The sequence below is a fragment of the Pelodiscus sinensis genome, chromosome 9 (genome assembly GCF_052426305.1).
Source record: "Pelodiscus sinensis isolate ZL-2025 chromosome 9, ASM5242630v1, whole genome shotgun sequence".
Taxonomy (NCBI): domain Eukaryota; kingdom Metazoa; phylum Chordata; order Testudines; family Trionychidae; genus Pelodiscus; species Pelodiscus sinensis.
This window is the reverse complement of record NC_143060.1, coordinates 36,412,314-36,439,342: the sequence shown is the minus strand read 5'-3', so window position 1 is coordinate 36,439,342 and position 27,029 is coordinate 36,412,314. Positions and strand designations below refer to the sequence as shown.

General features: G+C 42.3%; 1 protein-coding gene across 5 annotated transcripts in view; it reads right to left on the bottom strand.

Moving 5' to 3' along the window:
* Positions 1-27,029, bottom strand: part of RPAP2 (RNA polymerase II associated protein 2) — a 68,673-nt gene that overhangs the window by 18,209 nt on the left and 23,435 nt on the right. For 4 of the 5 annotated variants that reach the window (XM_075936530.2, XM_075936529.2, XM_075936532.2 and 1 more), the window contains exons 10-11: positions 25,842-25,922; positions 9,506-9,574 (exon numbers count right to left, since the gene is read on the bottom strand). In XM_075936530.2, the coding sequence (XP_075792645.1) occupies positions 9,506-9,574; positions 25,842-25,922 (150 nt within the window). Of the gene's footprint in view, positions 1-9,505; positions 9,575-17,073; positions 24,135-25,841; positions 25,923-27,029 lie in introns of those variants that run through there. The other variant, XM_075936531.2, reaches the window with a different exon arrangement.

Below are 27,029 nucleotides of genomic sequence, written 5' to 3'. Positions count from 1 at the left end.
TAAACTAGATATTGTTGGAGACCAGATCTGTAACAGAACACTAAACTTTATAAAAGCAGGCATTTGGTTGTATTAACCTATGCTCATCCCTCTAAAAATATTAGATCATAAACTACTTCCCAGAAACTACATTCCAGTTTTGCTGTGAGTGACTTACATATCACCAGACAATCTTTATCTATATATATAATTCCCCCCACCCCCGTTTTTGGGGAGGACATTAGAGAGTATAAATACTAAGTGGATTTATTAAAATAGTACTTTAAGGCCCTAGACCTCCAAGCACTTGTGCACATGCAAAGCTCTGCTCAGCTTGTAGTCTCATTGCTCACATGAACAGTTCAATGGAAACTAAGGTGACAAACATGCTGAAGTACTTTAAAGGTTTGGGATATAATTGTCAAAGTATTGGTTAAGTGTGAAAGTATGGGTTCATTATGTCTTTGCACAGTCCTGCTAAGTCAAATGTCTCCAATTCTTTCTCCCTATATTAAGAAAGATTTTTCCTGATGTTTTTATGTAAAATTAATGTAAAATGTTAGGGGTAGTTGGTTATTTAAAAATAAATGACCGGAATTATCTGTCATCTGACAAAGTGGGCTGTGCCCACGAAAGCTCATGATACCATCTACATGTTTTGTTAGTCTATAAAGTGCTACTGGACTATTTGTTGTTTTTTCCTGTAACAGACTAACTCGGCTACTCCCTGAAGCTCTTGGTTATTTTAAAACATGATAGATAAAACAACAGATTACAGAATTAGCAACAGCCCCAATATTTGAAGTAAACAAATACTAGGGGATAGCATTAGTTTCAGCTAAGCAAAATATACTACACACTAATTTGAATTGTCCTCATCAAAGCTTACCGGCTTAAAAATACAAAAAGATTAACTGTTCTCTATCCATTACCAAACAGCTTTAATTCTGCAGTAAATTTTCTACTAATATGAGAGCTTCTCTGCCATTCTCAATTGCTTACTCTAACTCAGAACAATTTTTGATGAGGGGCCACTCTAAGGTGTTTGGTAAGTGGACTTTTCTAGGGAGGTGATGAGTTGTCCGGGATGGAGGTTGGGTGCAGAAGGGAGTTCAAATTAGTGGAGTAGGGTGCAGGAAAGCATGTAGAGTCTGAGAGGGAGTTTTGGTGAAGAAGAGGGTTGTACCTGGGGCAGGCAATTGGGGTGCAAGGTGAGGACGGGGGCATGGATGCAGGAGACGTTCCTGGCCTGAGCCAGGGGTATAGTGGGGTTCAGGGTCTCGGAGGGAGTTGGGTTGCAGGAGGGGGTAGGGTGCCACGGGCAGGCTCTGGCCAGGAGGCACTTATTAAGCAGTTCTAGCCAGCAGCCCATCAGGACCTGCAGGCAGCTGGCTGTTCCATGTGGCTCTCTACTCTGGGGGGAGGTTTGGATGAGGGGGCAAGGCTTTGCACAATACCCCTGCCCCCAGAACAATCTCAGCTCCTATTGGCCTCCCTGCCATGCATGGTGCAGAACGCCACAGGGAGAAGCCAACTTATTGAACCGGTGCAGCTTTTTACAGCTATAGAGATATAAGTGAACCTTCTAAGGGCTGTAACAGTACAACTATTTTGGTTGACCCCCCCCCCCCAAAAAAAATCACACCCCTAACTGAAATAGTTATGCAGGTACAATGTGTGTGTGCATACCAGGCTTTCAGCAACCTTTCTGAATTCTCTCAAGCATAGCTTTCAAGGATTCTTCCAGCCTGCTTAAGAAACAATGGGACAATTCAACACAGATTTACACCCTGTGACATCTCACTCCAGTCAGTAGGATTGTACAGGATACGTCACCAATGAATTTGGACCATTCTATTGAAAGTTTACTGAGTTAAAATTAAAGCTTTGAATGTAAAGTATTGTGATAAAAGAGAAAGATATGTTTATTTGTCTAACAGATGGCTTATGTTTCATGATAAAAATGTTTGCATTTAATGTATAAAGATTACCTATTAATAAGGAAGCAGGCATATTTTCAAAGGCACATTTCCATTTCAAAGGTTGCGCTATGTAATTCACTCTTTGATGATATATATATTACAATTAGGTTTGCTCAGTGGGTGAACCCAAAATAATGTCAATGACAAGACTTTATATCTAAATCCTGTTGCTAATACCTTACCGAGCTATTTAATACACTGTATTATATGTAACATCATCAACATCTTGTTTTTCTTCAGAATCACCCAGGCTACAGTCTCAGAGGGCTAGCTGTGTTAGTCGGTATCTGCCAAAAACGAGGAGTCCTGTCATACAGGACTCTAGTGCAACTTATTCTTCCTTTACATAAGTGCAAGGAAAGATTTTGAGTCATTTTTGATTTATTCTTGGGCTATTATGCATGCTAATGTGTGTGAGGTGCAATGAGAAGGAAATAAAACTAAAAAGTAGATACTCAATTAAATGAATCAAATATATTTTGAAATTAAAAATTAAACAATTAAAGTTTCTGAACTATTGACTCCTATGTATTTTATAAGTAAAGCTGGATAGGCTTTTCATCTGTGTGAAAAGGATTCAACTGCGGCATAAGATGCAAAGTAATGTGAATTTTGCTGACACCTCTTTCCCCAACAAAAGTCAACATGAAAAAAACCTACCTTCCATAATGTGTGTGCTGTCTTTAGGAGAGGGCCAGAGCTTGAGTTGGAGTGAAATATGAACTACATCTTATTCATACAAAGGACAGAAATGAGTAGGGGAAGCATAATAGTTTTCCATATGTATTTGTGGATTCAAAATAAGAAAGAAAGAAAAAGAAAAAGAAAGAAAGAAAAAAGAAAAAGAAAAAGAAAAAGAAAAAATAAAAAATAAAAAAGAAAGTGTGTGTGTGTGTATAATAAAATGCAAGTTTCCATGAGGTTACTCACTCCAGAAGCTCTAAAATGTGTTTATATAGAATTCTTATCTAATTGGTATAGTGGGTTTTTTAGGATAGGCAAAAAGGAGGGCAAAGTAAGGGCCAGATTATGTCTGGCCACCCACAGGTCCAAAGACTAGAAAACACTACATTTCTTTGTGTACAATTACTTTGCCCACGCCCCTCAAAACTGTGCTGATGGCAGTTCTTGCAATACCATGCCTATCTAAACAGAACACAGACTCCACACAACCACCTCACAGGTGCAAGACACCTGAAAGGGGGCCATAACCCTCATCTGCTCCTCCACTGTGCAGAGGATGTGGAATGCTCATCCCATGTAACAAGGACCTCTGAGAGCATTATATATTGATGCTCCCTATTAGTGATGAGGCAGTAAGGTAGGCTTCAAGTAATGGTGGACTTTTTCCATAGTCAGTAACATGTGCAGGTAGTGACTGAACTAGGCAATCACAAAATTACTGTACCACATACATTTTCCAAGTAACTTCTGAATGGTGCTAGGAAGAAGTATATTATAATACAATAAATACTAGTTTACTTAGTATAATAAATAGTTATTTATACTAAGAAGAAGAATTGAATATGCTTTAAAAATAAGTGCTAAAACTTGCTGTTTAGCAGAAAACTTCATTTGTACTTTAACATTTGTGATCTATTAAACAAAAACACAAAAAAAGGAATATAGTACAATCCTGTGTAGTGTAACTTGGAGGAAAATTAGATTCTTTGCATTTTAAATTATAAAGTGGAATTTGACTCAAACATGGCTCTGTAAAGATGGCATTGCGGATCTACACTGTCACGAACTCCAGATCACTGATATTCAAATTTCAATGATTCTGGAGTCAAATTAGCTCTCAATATTACCCAAAAGAGTAGTGTGAAGTCTTTCCACCCCCCCCCCCATTTACTCTACACCTATATGCTACCTCTTTCACAGCAAAATGACTGACCAAGTGTTCTATAATTGGCTAATAACAATGAAAAAAATATCCTGACTGGTTGATAAAATCACAGTGTTTTAATATCCTGTATTGCAAAGATTCATTAAAGAACTTCTTGAGGTCCCAAGCCTCAGTTTGAGTATTACTGCTCCTGATCAAATGGGCTCTCAGTTTAGAGCTCCCTCTTTACAAATTAATTGAAGATTTTTCTAACTGCTGGTCCTTGCAAACACATCTTGGGTTCAGAAAAATGTTCAGTTTGTGTTCTAGCTGTAATAAAGACTTTCCAACTGAAATCTGGCATTACCTACCAATAGAATTGTTAGCCAAAAGAGCATCTAACTGACTCTCTCCAAAGCATATTGTCTCTCTTGGGGAAACAGAAGTACTGTAAATGCTTATTTTAGTTATTAAATAGACATAATTGACAATACAGACAGGATAGAAAGGAAGCAGAGATCTGTTGTACTAAGAGTGACATTTTTACATTGTTACTTTGAAGAGTAAACTCACATCTACTATATATGAGAGAATTTGTCTGTCTGTTCAAGAACTCCTCCTAAAGGCTAAGAGCTAGGTCACCAAATTTGGTATACAGCATCCACTTATGTTAACTTAAACAAACATAAGGGTTTCGTTGTGCCAGGAAAATAGGATTGCTTCTCATTAAAACACACAGAAAAGAGACAATCACCAGGCAGGTGAAAGGGGCTGTCTGGGGGTGTGCTCACTCACCTGAAACTGCTCCAGTCACAAGCCTCCCACTCCCCAGGCATTCTGTAGGGAGAGCGGGGGGGGGGGGGGGGGGGGGAGAAGAGGGGGAGAAGGAGGAGACACACATTGCTGGCTGTTCCCCTTTGTCAGGGAGCAAGGGGAAAGTGCACAATTTGTTGCTTTCCTCACTCTGGCTAGGGAGCACAGGGGGCACGAACTCCCTCACAGGGGCAGGAAGGGGAAGAGCAAGCAGCCCTGGTAAAAATCTGCTTACTCACTAATCCCAGATGTTTTAAAATGTTCTAAAATCTCGAGGGGGGGAGCCCTTCAGCCCTACCCCCCACACCACCCAGGTTCACTGCCCAGGGCACTTCATCACCAGTGTTCCCTCTAAACTGCAGGGGAGCACAGCTTCACAGGTGTTTGATTAGCCCCCCACACTCAGAGGCTTAGGGCTCCCAGGGAGCTGACTGACTGGGCAGGGCTGATTAATCACCTGTGCTGCTGCGCAGCTTAGCGGGAACACTGTTCATCACCCCCCAGCCATGACTCCTTCACCCCCATACCTCCAGTCCCCTGCCCTGAGACCCTCAAAGACCTGAGCAACTAAATGTGCCAGTCGAATATATTTTTATAGCTGGTATAGGCCTATTTAATTCTTACATATCAAGGGTGCAACATTTAGTATAAACACATGCAACAGAAATGTCTGAAAAAAAACCAAACTGCTCTTGAAACAATCTAAAGAGATTTCTTTATGTCTTTTCTTTTGAATAATAGGTATGCTATAAATATTGCCTTGAAATAAAAACAAGCACTTATATCCAGATTCTTCAGTCCCTGCATTGTCATCTCTGAGCCTAAACCTCTAGAGTACATCTCCACATGACACATTTACCTAAAGTGGCTGCACATGTCTAATGTAGGCTTTTGTTTAGTGATCATGGTCATTTTCAGTTTGTTTAAATACTGAGTCCTAATGCTTATCCACTAATCCCACGACGTTTTGAAATGCTCTCAAGCTTTTAGAGGAAAAAACTGTTGCATGGACTTTGAAGATGAAACTGACCACAGTTCACTGGAACCAGCCAGTTCAGATAAATAAAATGAAAGCAGACATTTCTTGAGAATATCTTGAAAGCTTTTCCATTAGGCCGTATCAGGGGTATACAATCTTCCCTACCTTCTGATCCCCTCTTTCTTTAAATACTGTGTATATGTATATTTATCTGCTTCATTTGATATCAAGCAAAGATCTTTGGGGAAAAGCTATATCTTTTAGGATTTTGTTTTATACTACATTATAACACAGATATAACTAGAATTATCAAATTTAAAATCTAAACATTCCACAAAGGAGCTATTGCAAACCACCATCACTGAACTTTCTAGAACTAATTGTCAAGCAAAGAAGACATTTAGCCTGTGCATCATTTTAAAGCTGTTGCCACTCCCTGCCAAGCTTAGGTCACAATTCAGTCATGTCTGGGTATAGCCTCTTCATTGGATGTCAAAAGGCTATCTAGGAAAGCACAGTATATAATATGCAAAGTGCGAATGTATTGAAAAGATCTCTGGAAATGCCTCAGGTTAGATTTTCATCAAGGGCTCAGATTCATTTTTGATCTCATGACTGTGTTAACCTGTATTGTGTTAATCTGGATGTTCGCTGGACAGGTAGCTCTACTATTTTACTAGCCTATATTTTAGAGAGAAAGAAAACCTATATATTACACTCACTTTACTAAGGAATGAAGGACAATTTTGTGCCATGGTAATACAAACTATTAAGCAATAACCACACCCTGCTAAATTTGAAACATCACTAATGGAAACAGTAACTTCAGCCAGCAGTGAAGCAGGATACTCTGAAAATACATTCGGCTGTTTTCTTAATACCATTCTGAAGCACATGATACACACATGAGACAGGAAAGAGATGAGCTGTGGAATCTGTGCCTAAGAAGAGGGGTGCAAGCAAAGTCTGACAGTTGCTACCTCAAAAAAACCTAACACTGTGGGTCCTCAAATCGGAGAAAGGGTACTTGTTTGTCATGTCTTCTTTAACTGAAAAATGAAACAGGTGGTTTATGATGATATATAGTCCTCAAATCCCATTGCTCGCTCCGTTTTAGCCCATGTTCTTATCCCTTCTGATCCACCAGGTTATTTGTACATCAAGAGCTTCCATCATATTGCCTTTCAGTCAAGCTGGGGAAATGTGCAATAAGCTTCTTTTCAAGTAATTGCTTATGCTACCCCCATTGCTTGGCTCTAGGAAAAACACAGATACCACCAGTCCCTGGGGCCAGATCATGCCCTGTTGATATTTGCACACGCAGAAGAGGCCCTCCATATACAGATCTCCCTCTGCAGAAGAGGCGAGTGTAAGTGGTTTCAGCCACCTCTTGACTCAGACCCAATAGAAAGCTCTTTGTGGCTCTGCTGGTGAAAAGCATCATCCTCCTCTAGACCTCTCAGAATATTTAGGGGAATTAATTCAACCTAAAGTTTTTCTGTGGAGCCCCCCATGCCATGGAATTCTTGTTATGGAATAGGAGGAACAGCATTACCAGGAAGCTGAGTTTGGGGCTCTGGAGCAGATGTATAGGACTTCCATATGGATGTCCTGGCCTACACTAGACTTCCCAGAGTTCCACAGGGTATGTCTACACTACCACCCTAGTTCGAACTAGGGTGGTTAATGTAGGCAACCGAAGTTGCAAATGAAGCCCGGGATTTAAATATCCTGGGCTTCATTTGCATCTTGCCGGGCGCCGCCATTTTTAAATCCCCGGTAGTTCGGACTCCATGCCTGAGGCTACACGTGGCACGGAGTAGGTAGTTTAAATCCCGGGCTTCATTTGCAACTTCGGTTGCTTACATTAACCACCCTAGTTCTAACTAGGGTGGTAGTGTAGACATACCCACATGGATTTCCAAAAAGCCATAGTTCTGAAAACTGAACTCCCTTTCTTTCCAGAAGCGAATCAATACTTTTCCTCCAGAGGTAGGATGTCCTCCCATTTCCTCTAAGGGAGTCCTCAAGTTTTCCTCCTCTCTCTACACTCATGTCTCTACAGGAGGAGGTGGTAACTGGGCTACCCTTTAGAAACCAAAGACCCTGACTTCTATAACAAACCCAATATTCATTCCAGCTTCCATCCTAATCAGTGGAAGTTTTGATCCTTGCTGTCATTGGAATAAATTAAGAATGTTTTCTCGTCTCTTCTATTGCGTGGCCCAATTCTGAAGCCTATGTCTCAGAATTGAGCCCTTAGAAAGCAGAAGAATAGAATAAGCTCCTATTCTGAGCTTGTGACTTGCGTAGAACAGACTGCTGGCTACTTCTGCATCTTTAGGTTGGCTACATGTTAAAGCAATTGTAAAATTGTAATTACATTTATCAATATTAATAGCTCATTATTAAGCAAGTAGGAGATGACCAAAGACACACATATTTTACTTGTGAACAAAAGTCATAATTTCACTAAATGTAAAGAAACTGCCTGAAAAATTCATAAGATCTGTTTCACAAATTACCAATTCAACCATAAGGGTGTATAGTAAAAATGACAAAAGATTTGTTCTTACAGTTGATAAAAAATTTATACCAAGGCATTCAAGTAAAGTTACTTTCTGTGTTCTGATTTAATGAATCATTTGCACAGTATCTGACTGGGTGACACAGATGTAGAGCTCGCTGAAGCCTACCCTAATGCCTACTGGTATAGTCTTCCTTGGGACAGTAATGCCAGAACAATGTGTCAGACTGAAGTAATATCAAAGAAAGTAAGTGCAGTACTGGGGACGCTGTGAGGTTGGCCCACAACACTTTTTGACCTGTGAATGTCTGGTAAGTACTTCTCTGTCCTACAGGCTCCAGTGACCCAGCAAGCCCAAAAGAAGAAGCATCAGTGCGGTAATAAACAGTCTCTGCAATAAGATTTTTGCAATCTTGTAATTCAAGCTGAAAGACATACAAAGATTGCTTGATGGTTTTAACCCTATTGCAAGGCAAAGTCTGACACTGTGTGAAACCACCAGTGATTTCCTAAAAGGTGAAATGATGTTAAATGTTTAATATGAATTTGTGAAAAGAACTGCCTATTTTAGAACACTGAAACGTTTACACATTTTGTCTTTATTTAACTTTAAACCTGTACATTAATTTTTAGAATAAAAATGAGGGAAATTACTCGATTATAATATAGACTATAGATTCCATAGTGTATAGAATGACTTTGAATTCTTATAGAATTATGTTGAAAAAGAATAAGTAAAATCAGGCTTATGAATAAGGAAAAAAGACCAGATCTTACAACATGCAAACAAATGATATAGGAGTTTAGACATTTTACTATCAACATTTTACATAAAAAGCTATTTTAAGTCCATTCAAATGTGAAGAAGAGAATTAACTATCCCAATCCAAATGTGTCTGAATTAAGAAATGCAAATTTTTCTCTCTCAAAATACAATGGTTTATTCAACAGTGCACTGAAAAGTGATTCAAGTATATCATTTTAATGTATTGCACATTTTAAGATATAAACAGACGAATTCCTTACAAAATGCAAACAGAAAATATCCGTTAGTACTTTCCACTATATTTTCTTCCATTCGAAAAGTTTTCAGAAAAAGCCTATTACTGAACACTTAACATCTATTATAATGCACAAAGGATACTTTTTATAAAGTTCACAACAGATAACTAGATCAAAATATAACAAAATCTCTGCTGTAAAGTATTCCACCACAGAAAAACTACTCACAAAAGAAACACTTGAGTTGACTTGAATATACTTGCCTACAGTGCCTAACATAATTTGTAATCAGATTTAAAGAAAAACACTCATGTTTTATATAATTTTTCTAATTCTTAAAAAAAGGCTACTCTTGATAAATGTCATATGGTATTTAGAATAATTTTGGTACTTACGCTGATAACAACACAACAGCAATGAGGGTCCATTCCGGCATTTTGTGAATAATATTTGTATTTGTTAACCTAAAAAACAATAAGGGAAATATCAAAAATGGTATTTTTTTAGAACACAAATAAGATCAGAATAGTTGAAATTTAAGTTTAAGCAAGAATAAGGAGCTGAATTTTAAGGCCAGATTTTGAGAATCACTGTGACCTGAGAACTGTGTGCAAGTTTTTTATTATTCAAGTATCTTTAAAAAAAGATTTTCCAATCTCCTTCCTAATTATAGACACCCACAAAGAAATCAGGTTTTGGTTCCCATTACAGCAGTGTTAAAGCAGAGTAAGGCTGTTGAATTTCTCCAGAGTTACAATGGAGTAGCTAATAACAGAATCTGGTTCGTTATATTATTACCAATATTCCACAATACCTAGTTATTTTAAAATTTTTGGTTTTCAAGACTCTCTTATTTGAGCTTTTCACAGATACTATTAACACGCCTTTTTTCCTCTGTTGTAATACGGGTTGGCCCTCCCTGGTCTGTCACCCTTGAGACTTGACTGATCTTGGATCAGGAATTTTGCCAGACCAGGGGAGGTCATTTCTGGCCTTGCTCTCTGCCCTGCCACTCACCAGGCTTCCTGGCTCTCCCCAGGCAGCTCAGGTTGTGCACTAGGTTCCCCTCCCTGCATGCAGCCCAGCCGAGCCACGCACCCGGCTTCCTGTGGATGACACTAAGTTAGGGGGAGAGTTAGATAAGCTGGAGGGTAGGGATAGGGTCCAGAGTGACCTAGACAAACTGGAGGATTGGGCCAAACGGCATCTGATGAGGTTGGGATGGAAGAATCCCAAGCATTGTTACAGGCTGGGAACCAACTAGCTAAGTAGCAGTTCAGCAGAAAAGGACCTGGGGATTACAGCGGATGAGAAGCTGGATATGAGTCAACACTGTGTCCTTGTAGCCATGAAGACTAATGGCATTTTAGGGTGTATTAGGAGGAGCATTTCCAGCAGATCTAGAGAAATAATTATTCTTCTTTATTTTACACTGGTGAGGCCACATCTGGAGTAATGCGTCTAGTTCTGGGGTTCCCAAATATAGAAAGGATGTAGACGCATTGGAGAGGGCCCAACAGAGGGCAACCAAAATGATTAGGGGCCTGGAGCACATGACCTATGGGAGAGAAGCTGAGGGAACTGGGCTTATTTTGTCTGCAGAAGAGAAGAGTGAGAGGAAATTTGATATCAGCCTTCAACTTCTTGAAGGGGGGGTTCCAAAGAGGATGGAGAGAGGCTCTTTTCAGTGGTGATGGATGGAAGAACAAGGAGCAATGGTCTTAAGTTATAGTGGGGGAGGTCAAGGTTGGATATTAGGAAAAATGATTTCACGAGGAGGGTGGTGAAGCACTGGAATGGGTTACCAAGGAGGTGGTGGAATCTCCATCTCTAGAGGTATTTAAGTCCTGGCTTGACTAAGTCCTGGCTGGGATGGTTTAGTTGGGGTTGGTTATACTTTGGGCAGGGGGCTGGGAATAGGTGACAGGAGAGGGATTACTTGATAATTCCTTGTTCTGTCACTTCCTCTGGGGCATCTGGCATTGGCCACTGTCCAGAGACAGGATACTGGGTTAGATGGACCTTTGGTCTGACCAGGTATGGCTAGTGATATCATTAGTCTAGTATGCCCAAGTATCATTAGTTTAGATGCCCAAAGGGCATCAACTTGCTGGCTATAGGCTGAAGCCTTTCACATCGGTGGAAGGAGTAAAATATGTTCTCTGCCTGCTAACCCAACCCAGAAGACTATTCCTGTGCCCTGTAAACTAACTACCCTTGAGCCAAAATGATGCCCTTCTCTTTCTGGTGCCAGACGCTAAAGTATGTATTGCATAAAATAGTGCTCTACTCTAAACAGAGAATCTGAACAACAGCACTCTTAGGGTATGTCTACACTACAGCGCTAATTCGAACTAACTTAGTTCGAATTAGTTAATTTGAACTAAGCTAATTCGAACTAACGCATCCAGACTAAAAAACTAGTTCAAATTAGCGTTTTGCTAATTCGAACTAGCATGTCCACATTAAGTGGACCCTGAACCGGGGTTAAGAATGGCCGGAAGCAGTACCGGCAGGGCATCAGATGAGGACTTAGAGCGTGGAGCTGCTGCCTCAGGCTAGCCGAGGGCTGTGCTTAAAGGGACCCGACCCCCACCCCGGACAGACAGTTCTCAGGGGTGCCCCGCTTGCAAAGCAGTCCTGTCTTGCAGTGCCCTGAGTGCCCACACTGGGCACATCACAGCACTCGGCCATCAGACCGGCTGCACTTGCCCCAGGCTGCCATCTGGGGAGAGAGGGCAATTGGGGGGCTGCAAGAGAGCTTCCACCCCCAGAAGCCCGCAGAGCCAGCCCAGTCCTCCCCATCGGGGGCTCATACCCCATTCCTCCCTCACCTCCTTCCACTTACCCTTCCCTAGCCCCCCTTCCTGATGTACAAAATAAAGAAAACGTGTGGTCAAAAATAGAATCTCTCTTAACTGAACAAAACTCGGGGAGACTGGGAAAAGGAGGTGGGAGAGGGGAGGGCAACTACAATGATCAGAGGTTTGGAAGAGGTCCCATATGAAGAGAGGCTAAAGAGACTGGGACTTTTCAGTTTAGAAAAGAGGAGACTGAGGGGGGATAGGATAGAGGTCTATACAAGCATGAGTGGGGTGGAGAGGGTGCATCAAGAAAAGTTCTTCATTAGTTCCCATAAAGAAGGACTAGAGGACACCAAAGGAAAGGAATGGGTAGCAGGCTTCAAACTAGTAACAGAAAGTTGTTCTTCACAAAGCAGAGTCAACCTGTGGAACTCCTTGCTGCAGGAGGCTGTGAAGGCTAGAACTAGAACAGAGTTTAAAGGGACGTGAGATAAAGTGATGGAGGTTGGGTCCATGGAGTGGTATTAGCCAGGGGGTAGGAGTGGTGTCCCTGCCCAAAGTTTGTGGAAGGCTGGAGAGGGATGGCAAGAGACAAATGGCTTGGTCACTGTCTTCAGTCCATCCCCTCCAGGGTCCCTAGGGTTGGCCGCTGTCGGCAGACAGGCTATTGGGCTAGATGGACCTTTGGTCTGACCCAGTACGGCCATTGTAAGCTCAGAGCTCAGGGTCGGGGGTCTCAGTGGACCCCCTTGATTTTCATGCACACCTGCTCCTGGGTGGCCAGGCTAGCAGCTCTCCTGCCCTAGACGGCCACTTTCCTGTGCCTAGTGCGGAGGTCATGGACGAGGTCCACGATGCCCGCACTAGACCAGGCGGGTACCCGCCTCTTGCGGTCCCGGGCAAGCTCCCGGGAGCCGCCAGCCTGGTCCCGGGAAGAGGGGGAGGGTTGGGGGGCATCGGGTGGCTGGCTCGAGCTGTGCCAGGTGCAGGGTCTGCTAGCTGGGTGCTTGCAGGCTTGCACCTGGCACGGGCATCGTAGCCAGCCCGTGCCCCTTTAAGGGGTCCGGGGCCAGGAGGGGGGCAATAGAGTTTCCCTGGTGTTGGCCAGAGTGGCCACCAGGGAAAGCTGGGGAGGGCTAGCCTCCCACTAGTTCGAATTAAGGGGCTACACACCCCTTAAATCGAACTAGTAAGTTCGAACTAGGCTTAGTCCTCGTAGAATGAGGTTTACCTAGTTCGAACTAAGCGCTCCGCTAGTTCGAATTAAGTTCGAACTAGCGGAGTGCTAGTGTAGCGCCTATCAAAGTTAATTCGAACTAATGTCCGTTAGTTCAAATTAACTTTGTAGTGTAGACATACCCTTAGGGACACTACACACTAAATTGGTGCCCACTGTGATCAATGTAACAGTGGTTCCATGGGAGAGTGCTCCTTTAGTACTCCACCTTCTTAAGTGGCGAAAGGTAAATTGGTGGGAAAGCACCTCCAGCCAACGTAGCTCGGTATAAACACTGCATTAGGGTGATGTAAGCTACACTGTCTGGGACTGTATGGGATTGTTTTCCATCTTCTGGGTGACATAAGCTACATCAATTTGAGCATCAGCATAATCTAGTCCTTAGGTCCATGTTTCTTACATCTCATTGATTTTTGTATCAAACATGTTTTACAAGACAAGGTAATTTTTTTTCTAAATTGCAAGGCCTACAATCTCAACTTGGAATCTGTATCACAAGTTGGGTTTTCTTTCTTGGCCACCATCACAACTAACATTCACCAACAGTTACACTGGCAATGCTAATGGCTGGTTGTTGAAGTAGTAGCTCAGTAAGTCACTCCCACAGACAAATATATAGGAATTGATAGACACCAATGTCTGTTGTTGGTCTCTTTTTGGGAGCTCACAGAATTTTAATAACTGTGGGTAATATAGCAGCTGCTGGGGTGGGAAAAAATATTGCATGAGAGATAGAAAGCGTATGGGACAATGTCATCAGACTGTCAACTCTGAGGCACAGACCAGAATGTTTCTTTCCACAGGAAGCACATTTATCCAAAAAATGACAAACTGCAATTCTAGGCCTTGAGTGCCTCGGTGATCAGCATATAGGGTTGCCAGGTGTCCGGTTTTGAACTGGACAGTCCAGTATTTGAGGGTTCTGTCCAGAAAAAAGTTAAGATAATACCGGACACACAAAATGTCCAGTATTTTCTAATTAGGTAAGTTTTATTATTATTAGGAGTATCAGTATGCAGTTGCGTACTGCCTGGCTGGCAGACACGCTCATGCTGCGTGACTATGTCTACCAGCCAGGCAGTAAGCAACTACATGGGGGGAAGGGGAGAATTCCTGGGGCCAGACTCGCTCGTGCTTCACAGGGACTGTGCGCGGGACGGGCTGAGTCCCGGAATCTGCGTGCGCCTGGGTCAGTCCCGCCAGCCGGTTCTCTCCCCCTCCATTCCCCCTCCCCTGCCAGCCCCGCTTCCTGTCAGCCGGTCCCCCTCAACCGATCTCCCCCAGCCAGCCCTGTTGCTCTCGACCAGCTCTGCTTCCCGCTGGCCGGTTCTCCCCTCACCCTTCTCCTGATCTTCTCCGGTCAGCTCCACTCCCCCCGATCCCTTCCCGGACAGACCTGCTTCCCTCCAGCCGGTCTACCCGCCCCCCTGATCTCCCCTGGCCAGCCCCGCTATCCCCAACCCTCCCTCATCTCTCCCAGCCAGCCCTGCCAGTTTTGTATGCTAAGATTACCCCAAAGTTCATTGCTCCAGATTGCTGTTCCTATGCTGTGTGCATGACATCCATGCAGCCTTTACCCAGCAGAGGCAGTATGAAATAACTGTCTAGAGATTTTCTCAAAATGTCCACTGTTGTGACAATAAAATCTGCTGTGCGACAGAGACTAAACTGTATTATTTGTAACTGATTAAAATGTCACCATGCTTCTAACTGGTTACAAAAATCACAAACTATAGACTTCTGGGCAATTATCGAAACTGGTTTCAGCAGCAGGACATAGTACTATTGGTGTTACAAATGCATTACATACTAGGATAGCTACTACATTAGCAGAACGTCACAAACCATATAATTTCATAAATCATTTCCCAAGCAATAAGGTTAAATTACAGAGATAGTCACTTTTAAATCAGAAATATATACCACTTGTTTTTATCACTATCTGACCAAAATAACAGTTTGAGCTCTAAAGTTATCCTTTTTTCCCCTATAAGGAAATGATCCCACTCCCCAAAAGAAGAATTTAGATTTAACAAAAAAATAAATTGAAAGATCCAAGCATTTGACACTTCATCATGTATAAGGTGCCCATCTTGTTATCTGCTAAGTTTGTGTAAAATTCCAGAAAACAACAGCTAATACAGTGGTTCAAAATAATCACACACAACAAACACATACATCCAGTGCAATCCATAAACATTGTTTAGCCTGGTTTCAATAGATTCTCTCATCTGACTAATAAGTCTAACAAGACAACCTCACTGCTTCCCTTTCCTGCTTTATTTTCTTAGCACAGCAATTAATTTCAACTAACCACCTCCGCATTCTTGGCATCACAAGTACCTATGGTTATGGGTTTGTAAACCTAACCCTTTTCTATTCATATTTAGCAAAAACCACTCTGTATATATAAAAACTTCATATTTCTTTATCTGCCTGAGCAGGCAGTAGAAACAGGGAATTTCTTTTGTAGGAAAAAAACTAATACAGTGTCATTTCTCCCTATCGCTCAGGAATCTGTGCGATTCTTCCAAAGTAAGTACGTGATTATGGTTTGAATACCAATTTTGTAAGTATCAGCCATAACTACTGAAGCAGTGCATCTCCATCTGTATTATTTCCTTCCTATGTTTTACTGTATTATTTCCTTCCTGTCCTATAATAAAATTAAGCACAAAGGAAATAGCCATAGCATGTAATATAACCAGTATTTTCAGTTAAATAACATGGATTATCTGAACTCTTAAACATATCAACATGTACTGATTACTATGTGAAATTGATAAAGACAGTGTCTAGGAACAAAAAGTTAAAATGTGCTAAACTGTTACTCTTTTCTGCTCAGAGAATATGAGACAAAACAAGGACTTAAGGTCTTGAACTCAATACTGATGACATTGATAAAAACTACTAAGAAATGCCTGATGGAATCATTTTGACAGGCAATTCATATGTAACATTCCAGTTAATCTGCTCTGATGAGAGACAATGGAAAAGACAGCTCTAAATCATCTGGGAAAACGCTGTCAAACAGAGAAAGCAGCTTTTTTTTCAGTGCTCTACAAGGAACCATTATTGATTAGCACACAAGAAGGCGTCATTCTTGTACACAAACTAAGAGATGTAGTTATTTGTGTCAATTAACTCTTATTCAATGTCAGTATTGATTGGCAAGGTCTCAACACTAGTCATTGCCATCAATATGCTATTTACAGAAGAGGTAGTCAGAAGACATAGATAATCTGCTGGATGCAGTAATACAGATCTCTTGATGCACTACTGTTACTGGATTGGAAGAGTGGTCAAGACTCCACAACTAGTAACCTTTTGTTAATACAGCGCTTGTACAACTGTATTAAAGCCATTTTAGGATGATCAGACTAAAACATGCAACCTATAGCTGTGAAGCCTTAAAAAATATGAGCAGTGAAAGGACAATCCTTTTAAAAAAACAAGTTGTGTGACAACACCAGGGCTTCTGAAGACTAAAACTTAAAAAAAAAAAAAATCAAGTACAAGTCCTCACTAAAACTGGTATACTAATCCTTTGTCTTATCTTTAGCCAAAGCTGCTACTTCAAAACAATCTACAAGAGAGAGGAGAAAAATACCAGTCCAATTATTTCTCAAAACATATGTCATGGGCAAGGTTCCCTCTAAGTTGCATGGCAGCACAGCCCCACAGCTGCTTAATGAGCCCCATCCAGCAAGGGTCTCCAAACTTGCGCAAGGAGCTGCCTAACAGGTTAATCTGAGCACTTCTCCCTCTGCAACAGCTCCTTGCTAAGGACAGAATAGTGAGTCTCTCCCAACGTGTCCCTACGCACTGGGAGAGACTCACTGTTCGGTCCTCAGCAGGGAGCTGCTGCTGTTGCTGAGGGAGAAGTGTTCCTCACCAAGCCAGGCAGCAACATGTATGAGTCCTAAGCCGACTGGGTAGGGCTCATTAAGCAGCTGTGGGGCTGTGCTATTGCACAGTTTAGAGCAGTGGTCACCAACGTGGTGCCTGTGGGCGCCATGGCGCCCGCCGGGACATTTATGTGCGCCCGCTGAGTGATCAGGGCCAGCCCAAGCCATTCTTGTGCCCCAGGCGCCCGGCACATGCACAGCCCCAGGCACATGCACGGCCCCGCCCCCAGGTGCCCAGCAGTCCCAAAAGGTTGGAGACCACTGGCTAAGAGGGAACCTGGGTCAGGGGGGAAAAATTTTTTTTTTTAAAGTAAAAGTTTAAGCCTACTATTTGGGTTTGCAGAATTCTAATTTTGTATTAAAAAGTATGACAAAGTCCTACAAGATTTTTATAGACAGAAACTACAGCAAGCTTGCTTAACCCAAGTAGGTATAGATGACTAGGAACTAAGAGGATGCATCCAAGATCTTAAAAGATTTCAAGTTGTCGTTCTGATGCCTTGTCTGGTGTCAAACCCCAGACAGTACTGAAGCAGGTTTGCTTCATGTAGTATGCGCACCCCTTGCAGGGTGGGAGAAGACTTTGTGCACTTTTCTAGGCCCCAGGTCAATCAGGGTTGGGTCAGGGGAGCATGTGAAACCTCTGCCCGCGTCTCCACTTTGCTAGGGGTGCGCGGAGCCTAGAATGAACTGCCAGCTGCTTCAGCTGATGGTTCACCCTAGGTGTCATACCCGCCTGGCAGGGGGAGACGACTTCATGTACTTCCCCATCCCCACGACTTGATTAGTTTGGGTGTAGGGGAGTGGTAGGGTGGCCATGGGTCGGATCAACCAGCCTGGAGGGCAGGATCCGGCTTGTGGACTTTTTTTTTGCCTACCCCTGCTACAGAGACTCCATTTCAGGTATCAGTGTGTACCTATGTGCCTCAGATCAGAGATTTTTGTTAGCAGTGGCCACATGATCTGTGCTTGCATTCTGTACACCCTGTGCTTTGATCTGAGGGCAGATAAGGCATATGGATTCACCGCTGCACCAGTTCCTTCACCACTATGAAATCTGGCCTAATGCTGGGAGTCCAAATTAAGAAGAAGGAAGATGGAGCACTTATAGGGACAAAATATTTTGTAGAACTCAAGTTACTGCTGAAGTAAGTAACTTCTCCTTCTTTCGGTAACTGTCTCTATGAGAGTTCCACTACAGGTGGGACTCCTGCAGTGCCCAGACTACTGGGGTTGGTGTTGAGAAGACTTCTTTAGCCCAGATTGGAGAACAGTCACACTCAAGTCACACTGCATCACAATTGGAAACATATACAGCTTTTGTGCTACAGTCTTTAGTTTTCACTATTTATTGATCTTTTGCAAAAAATCCCTGTATGTTTTACACATTTTCACTCCTGGGAAAAGGAGTAACTGGATGATCAGGGGGCTGTCTTCGATGGAGGCATTTTTGAGCAAAGCCACAGAGTAAACTGTGCTCTAGTAGAATGGGCTGTCACCTTTAAGGAAGGATATACTGTAGAGAGTTTATAACAGAACACAATGCATCCAGAAACCCCCATGGACAGTCTTTGGGTAGTAACAGAAATTCCGCTCATTCTGTCTACAAAGGAAATAAAGAATCTAGGAGAGACTCTGAAGGATCTAGTTCTTTCTGGGGAGAATACTAGTGTTCTAACACTCAGAATGTGTAGACTAGCTTTCACCCTAGGGTTGTGCACTTTAGGGTTAAAAAGACAGATAACTGAATGTCCTGGTTAATGTAGATGTATAGTGGCCTTTTATAATTTCATTTACATCTGGAGGCTGAAGTGAAATTTGAGAGACATTAGAACATAAACCCCTATATGCTGCTGAAGCAGTTTACTGTAGTATGTTCACCTATGTAAATATGACACACAATCAAAAATCAATCCCAAGATGGTGAGACTGCCTGCACTGAATAAAGTGACACTGGTACTTTCCATAAAATTTGAGTAATAGTTAATACATGTTTTTATTTTTTGTACAAAAAAGGGCTGTAACCAGATACATGGCTGTCATGAGGATTGGGATGCAATCCAGATCACTAAGGGATTATGTCACCTGTCACCCTGTAACACGGAGTGCCTCACAGTGCTTTAGTACTGTAGCTCCCAGCCTGGGATGCTCAGTCAGCAACAAGCAAGCATGTCAGACCTTGAGAGTTTGGGTGCTATGCAGCCAGCCCTGGTTCAGCAGCTCTGGCCCCAGCCTCACAGCTGCACTCTGCCTTCCACCAGCTTTGGTTACAACCAACCAGGTGATCCCAACATACTCCTAGATCCAAGTTTTCCCAAAACCGTGTGCTCTGCAATATCCAGCCCCCACCTGGGAAGTTCAGAGAAATAATGTTTGTTAGAGACACAAAAGCACAATAACCCAACTAGGCTCGAAAGAGACTTGCAGTCTAGACGTAAAGAGGCTTTTTCGAAAGATACTTTCGAAAAAGCCTCTTTCGAAAAAGAGTGTCTAGACTGCAAGCAGTACTTTCGAAAAAGCAAGCCACTTTTTCGAAAGAAAGCACCCAGGCAGTCTGGATGCTCTCTTTCGAAAAAGCCCTGTTTGCATTCAAGAACGCCTTTTTTCGAAAGAGCACTTTCGAAAAAAGGCGTTCTTCCTCGTGAAATGAGGTTTTCCGCCGTCAAAAGAAAAGCCACGTTCTTTCGATTTAATTTCGAAAGAACGCAGCTGTAGTCTAGACGCAGGTGAAGTTTTTTCGAAAAAAGGCTACTTTTTTCGAAAAAACCCTTGAGTCTGGACACAGCCCTAGAGTAAATGCACCCTTCTCTGCAAACACAGCACTGAGCTGGTGAATAGTATAAATAAAACACATTTATTAACAATAAGACATAGGTTAAGTGACACCAAGTACAAGGAATAAAATTAGAAAGGGTAACAAGCAAATAAAAGTGAAAACATGCATCTGAAAGTCTAAAATTAGCAATTGATAGGCTTTGTTCAAGATGGCTTTCCTCACAAATTTACCCTCGTCCAGAGGGATTTGCAGAGACTCAACTATCCTTTTCATGAAAATATCTGAAGTTGTCTGCATAGGAGAGGGAACAGGCAGCATTACAGCTCCATATGGAGAGAAAGGAGGTTTATCAGGGGATGATGCAGCTTCCCAATCAGCCCTTTGCTTTTGCTCCCCAAAGGGTTCCTCCTGACAAAAGGTAAACTGAGAATGGTCCTGTGAAGCAGGCAGCTCTCTCTCCTATAGAAGTATAGTATGCACTCTGTAGTACTGGCCTTCCCATATATGGCTCAGGGATTCCAGAAGAACCCTTCTGATGGGTCAAATGGAAACGGTTGAGGACCCCAAGGATGGTCATACCAAGAGGGATGTTTAGAGGCTTACATATGCCTGGATCCTGATGAAAATATTTCAGAACAGACTTCTGAGGAGGGAGAGCTTACCAGGCAGATGATGGAACCCTTTGATTTCTGGAGTCAGAAGAGAAGTGTTTCCCTCTATTGAAGGCAGGATCTGGTCTCAGTGGTACCAGAGAGTGCTCTGGAGAAGACGGTAGGCCCCTATGATTTCCTTTGGTATCATCAGAAGGGAAGACCGGGGCTCCTCAGAGAGTAGGAGAGTCTTTAGGAACAGGTGTTTGCTCAGTACAGAGGAGGCAAGACACTGTAGAACTGAGGATGTTGTATCTGAAGCTACCAGAACCGAAGATAGCAAAGGTTCATGATTGGTATGTGACCTGCTGGAGGGGCAGGGACTGGGGCAGCTGGTGCCAGTGCTAATTTCTTTGAAGTGGCAGAGCTCTTTTGCTTGGATGGTTATGAGCCAGGTACTTCCATCAGTACCAAATAGGGCTGCATACCAAGAAAGTTTTCAGTGCAAGTAGCAGTAGAATTCTTTTTAGTTGATGCAGGAATCTTAGTACAGGAAGGTTAGGGACGAAATATCTCAATTTCTGAGGCAAAGTAACCCCTTTCTTTAATGACTATTAACAGACTAAGGTCTTGAATTTTTGAAGCCTCTGAGCTAGTCTCTGGAGCAGTCTCATGGTTCCTACGCCATAGACACAGCCATAGAAGTTGAAGGCGAACTTTGGTTGGCTGTCCCTGATGTTGGGGGGCCCTCAGTTGGAAGAATATTGCACAAAATGTACCATGGGAAGCAACTTAAGTCTAGCCTCCATTTGATTCCTGTGTCCGCTTTCAAATCCGATGACGATCTTGTGCTTCGACAGTATGTGTCCCTCCACCAGATGTGAAGATAGCTGGAGTGACCAATGCTGAGGGGGAAAAAGACCTTCTACAGGTCTAACAGTTTTAGAACCCTGACTTTGGTGAAAAACAAAAATAAAAAGGGCAGGGAAAAGGGAAGAAAAGAACACACAGAAAGTGAGCAAGGCAGGTTAAAAAATAAAACAAAACCTTCAAGTTAAAGTGAAGAAAGTTAGCTAGGACTAGGAGTCCGTATTAATTCATAGATACTGTAGAGTCCTGTCTCATGCCATGAGCAGTTGAGATATAAGCAGAGCAGTGGCAGGCCCAGCCTGCCTTATCCATCTTCAAATTAGAACACAAGAACATACAACACACATGCATGGACCACAGCAACACTCCTACCAAAAGTCTCTGATCAGAAGCACACATGCACATCTGAAACAAAGAGTAGCCACAGAGACAATTACTCAGAGAAAAAGCTAATTTTGGTCTGGGAAGTTCGAGGAGCAATAAAGAAGCCCAAACTTTAGATAACAATTGGGTTAAACAAAAAATACAAGGAAAGGAGATGGTGTACAGGAAATCATATCTTTTAGCACAGGATCTCAAACTCCTGGCTCACAGGCAATCTATGGGCCAGAGAATATTAAGGATGTAAAATCCTGTTTAACTGGTTAACCAGTTAAACGTTATGTTTTAACTGGTTAACTGATTAAAGCAGAAATAGGCAGGGAGAGCAGGGGGCTAGTCTGGAGCAGCCCCCCTGCTACAGACAACAGCTGTTCCAGCTGGCCAGAGCAGCCCCTGTCTGTGGCTGGGACCCATGGGTGGAGGTGCAGAGCTGCTTCAGCCCCTACCAGTTAACCATTCACATCCCTAAAACATATTCACAATCTGGCCCAGGAGACATGATGGCCCAGGGAGGTGTGATCCTCCAGGCCCCAACCCTTCCTGCCATCACCACTTCCCCCATATGGCACAATAACCCAACTAGAGTAAATGCACCCTTCTCTGCGCAAGGGACTCGGCCTCAGGGATTACTACGGGCCCTGGTGTGGGGCGGCATCAGTGGTTGGGCCTTCCCCCAGCAAGTGGCTTCCCTCTGGTTCCTGCTGCCATGGGAGGGAGAGAAGCAAGCGGCGACCACCGCTATCACACTGCACCAGACCCACATTACCAAGGTTGGGTCCCTCCGGGGATGGGGTGCCATGGGGAGTGGGGCACTGGCAGGAAGGAGTGGGGCTTGGGGAAATGGGTTTGCCCCTGCCTGCCCTGCCCTTAGCTGCCAGGTTTCCCAGTCTGGACTGCAAATATGTTTTGGCCCATAAATGACCCACTGGCCAGGAGTTTGGGAACCTTATTTTAGCATCAAAATGCCAATCATCTATCATGTTACTTTGGTACATTTTTTTTTATTAAATCAGGGTCATCTGCCTGAGTCATTAATGATCAGATACACCTCTGGCAAGAAATGGTATGATGCTTGATCCTTGCCTCTTAACAGGAGTAGGGTACAACAAATGGGAGATGAGATTCAAGCACATTCACCATGCTTTTGGGCCAAAACTTGGTTCAGACAACAATCCAGAATTTTCAGAAAGGACGCTCTTTTAAACAATACCAGGGCTAGCTTATCCCAGGGACAGAATGTACTGCCTCCCCTTATGCTGAGAGTTAGGTGGTCACCTTGAAAGGAAATGGTTACAGATTAACTGCCAAGAAACATAGGAGTTGCCATACTGAATCAGATCCAGTACACCGTTTCAAAATGTGGCCAGGTGCAGGTAATTCAGATGAAGGTACAAGAAAACTCCAATAGGCAGTTACTGGATAACATGCCCTTGGAAAAGTTTCTTCCTACCTCCGATAGGGACTGGCTTATGTGCTGAAGAGCATAAATGTTTATATCCAAATGCCTATTTTGTTTCCATACTATAACAATTCTAGACAGTCTCATTATCTGTATAAATTTTCCGATAATTTTAAAAAAATCCTGCTAAGCTCTTGTTTTTGGTGGTAACTCGGGACAATGAATTCTATGAGCTGATTGTGCATTGGATGAAAAAGTATTTATATCAGTTTTATGAGAATTGGTTCAATAGAAGATATTACCTCTCCCATCAGGTCCCTTTATTTTACTCCCTTAATCATTCAACCTAGATTTCTATGTAAATAACTACATTTCCTCTTGGACTTTAACAAAGTGCCCTGACAGACTCTGGAGAGTTATTTGACATCTCAGTTTTCATAACAAAAGCTTGCAGACACTGAGGGACTTTGCTTGGGAAGAACTATAAACATCTGAAATGTCTCCAGAGAACTCTTTAGAGCGCTTTCCAGCAGTGGTGATTGAACAAAATGCTGCTCAAAAGAGGCTGAACTGCAAGTGTTTCTTTAAAAACCAATGGAGCAGAAAATAGCTGTTGCTCAGTTCACGTTTTCTTTTACCCTCCTTTAGCTAAACTCTCCCACATTATGACCATGCGTTTTATCCTCCATAATGGACCTTCAGCAGTTTTTCAGACTGAAGTACTTCCAGTGCAGAAAGCATAAGAACTTATATTTATCAGAGATGCCCACTTATTCTTTTATTCAGCATTTTAATCCCCATAACATATCAAGTAATACTTTAAAAACCTGAATCTTCCAAGTACTTCAGCAAATTGTTTAACTATCCCTTGTATGTTGTTGAATCAGTGAGATTACTCATGTGAGTAAAGTTAAGTCTGGTCATACAAGTGATCACAGAATTGGAGTCCAATGCATGGTTTTATCCTCATGTCCATGAGGCAGTATTTGTGACCAGCCACTGCTGCAGCAAAAGTCCAGGTATGAATGGAGAAAAGACCCAGTGATTTGTTTCTTCTTGCTAGAAGCAGTAGGAAGGAAAAATGAATGTAGGCTTACTTGAATTTATTCTATGGGTAACTAAAGTAGACAATTTGGCCCACATTATGCATCTTGTTTTTTATAATCTTGTTCTTAGCAACAATGACAAATTCCAAACACAGGTTGAACCTCTCTAGTCCGGCACTCTCTGGTCTGGCAACATCCCTGGTGTGGCATGATTTTAGTTAACTGGATGTCCACTTATCATGGGTGTGGTCAAGTTTCCCCGCAGTACTATAAAGTTTGTTTACAGCCACCAGTCCTAGTTCTCTAGCTCTAATTGACTCCTGAAGGTCTTCTAAGAGCCCAGTAAGCAATGGAAGTGTTGGTCATGCTGCTAGACAATGACCTCCGATGCTTTGGCAAATTCTCTGATTCGGCACCAGTCAGGTCCCCAAGGTGCTGGACTAGAAAGATTCAACCTGTACTGTGATGCGTCTATTACAAAGGCACATGGTTGTAGTACACCAGAATCCATGCCCATTTCAGCAATCCAATGACTTCAGCCAGGCTGATGGGAGTCTTATGAATTTAGCATTACAGGCAGACTAAAAATTCTACATTTCTGTAAACCTAGAGCATTTGCATGCCATGTTTTTGGGATACACTTCTGCAACTCTAGCATATATGAAAAGCAGCTCTTCCCTAAGCACACTTGCCAAAAGAAAGTATGGCATTCATCAGGATTTCTTTTTAAAAACTAGCAATTATAGAAATTAAACGAAAAAAATAAAACCCTATATACCACCTTCATCACCATAAAAAAGTTCAGTCTCTACAACTACCAGCTTTTTAATTTAAACTTATTTTTTGAACATTTTAGCCAAAATTAAGGGTTCAAATGGAACTGACAATCTACTCACTAAGCAATTATTCCTTTGCTAATATAAATGCTACAAGAAAGTATTTGTTAAAATTCTTGTGTCGCACTGAATGGCCAACAGCAAAGATAACTCCAAAAGTCAATATCCTGAAACATGGCTAAGTCACTCACAATAAGCAAGTGCTACCACTCCCTCTTCTTGCTGGTGTTCAAGGGCATGGAGCCTGTGTTGGGTCTGTATTGTGTCAGTGAAGAGGAACAAAGAGGCATTTAGAAACATTACTGCCCCCCTTTTTGGTGTCTCTACTGCCATCTTCCGCATGCTCCTGAGAGTCAGGTTCACTGAGGCCATAAGGAGATATTAAGGATCACTGGCTCCGTGGTAGGGAATTAACATGGTTCTTAGCTCTGTCCTCTAGCCTCTCTCTTGCAATCAGGAGCAGAGTGGGCCAAGCTTGACTTTCCTCTCTGCTCAGGGAGCTGGCAGCAACCAACATTAATCACACCCCATAACCTCATTTGCCCTGCTGTAGGGTGCACCGACGAAGTGACAGCTTTCAAAAGCCCATGTTTAACAGGAGATGACAGAGCAGTAGTATCTCTAAAGGACTCACTGTCATCCTCCTGAGACCATTGGCCTAGTTCTTAAAAATATATAAATACTCATAGTGACCTGAGCACAGTCAGTGGAGCAAGGGATGGGGCTGCCTTGCCAGTCCACAGGAAACCTGATGTAACACACATTGACCTACTAAAGAAGCAGGGCAAATCTTCACTGGGATTCCTTTGATTCAAGTCCATGAGGGTCTACATTAGATGTTATTTACTCATTCAGCACAAAGCCCTGAAAAGACCAACACTTACCTGAAAGTTTTGACAAGGTTTTTCAGCTCCGTGTAAACATCACCCAGTGTAATCTGAAGAGGGCCCAAAACTGCAGGCAATCTGGAAACAAAAGGATATTAGGTTATTTTAAAGTTTTTTTCTTTCTTTATGCAACCATTTGCTCCTCAAATAGGGCATTATCCAAAGCTCACTGAAATCACTAGAAAGATATGTATTGACATTAGTCCAGCCACATAGACATTACTGTAATATCACTGCATTTTACAGTAGCTATTGTAGAAGAGCATAATAGGATTAGACTATGGATATATTCGCTGCTTAGCAAGTTACGTTATTAATTAGCTTCAAATCTCAGTTATGGTAAGTCATTCTTACAAAAGCAATTAGGCTTACAATATGGATGACTGCAATTGTAAGTATCAAAACTTTTTCAAATTTGCAATATTTAGATTTCTTTGGAAGTGAAATAATTTAAATGTTCTTAAGTCTCCACAGAGAAGAGAACACACACACTCAAAATGTACCTACTTAAGAGAGAAATGGTATTTGTACTCCCCTTAAAAAATTAGCACCCAGCTCATATCTATTTAATTGATTTTGTTGCTAAATGAGTAATATTCCTACCCATGTAATTTTATTTGAGTTCAACAGCAGTAGTTAGAGGAAACTACACAACTAAATTAGCATCAAGGTGCAGATAACATACCTAGGAGATTTAATATTATAGAGGCATATTAGTAGCTGAAAGCCCATATCACATACAGAGCACAAAGACAATATTCACCTTTTGCTACAAGTAAGAGAAGGTTTGACACAAATGTGAGAAACTTATGAGAAAATGAGACCATGGATTTATTATGTAATAATACCGCTTCAAATGACATTTTTGGTAGCTGTAATGACATTAACTCTGTCAGAAACACCAGGAAATTCTCTTAGGATCACTGGTTAATATTAATCAATTTTGTTCACACACTTCTGATCAATTTTTATGTCTGTCGCTTCTACTAAAATACATGAGATGGAGTGGTAAATGCTAGTGGAACCTTTAAAAAAATAGGTGGGGGATCTGGGAGAAGGTAGCTTGCCTCAGCAATACAGATTAGGGATGTAGTCAACTAGTGACTCGACTAGTTGCTCCTCTCCCCCTCTATCAGAGAGAGGCAGCAAGCAGGGGGAAGCAGGAGCCAGCGCTGGGGGAGTCGG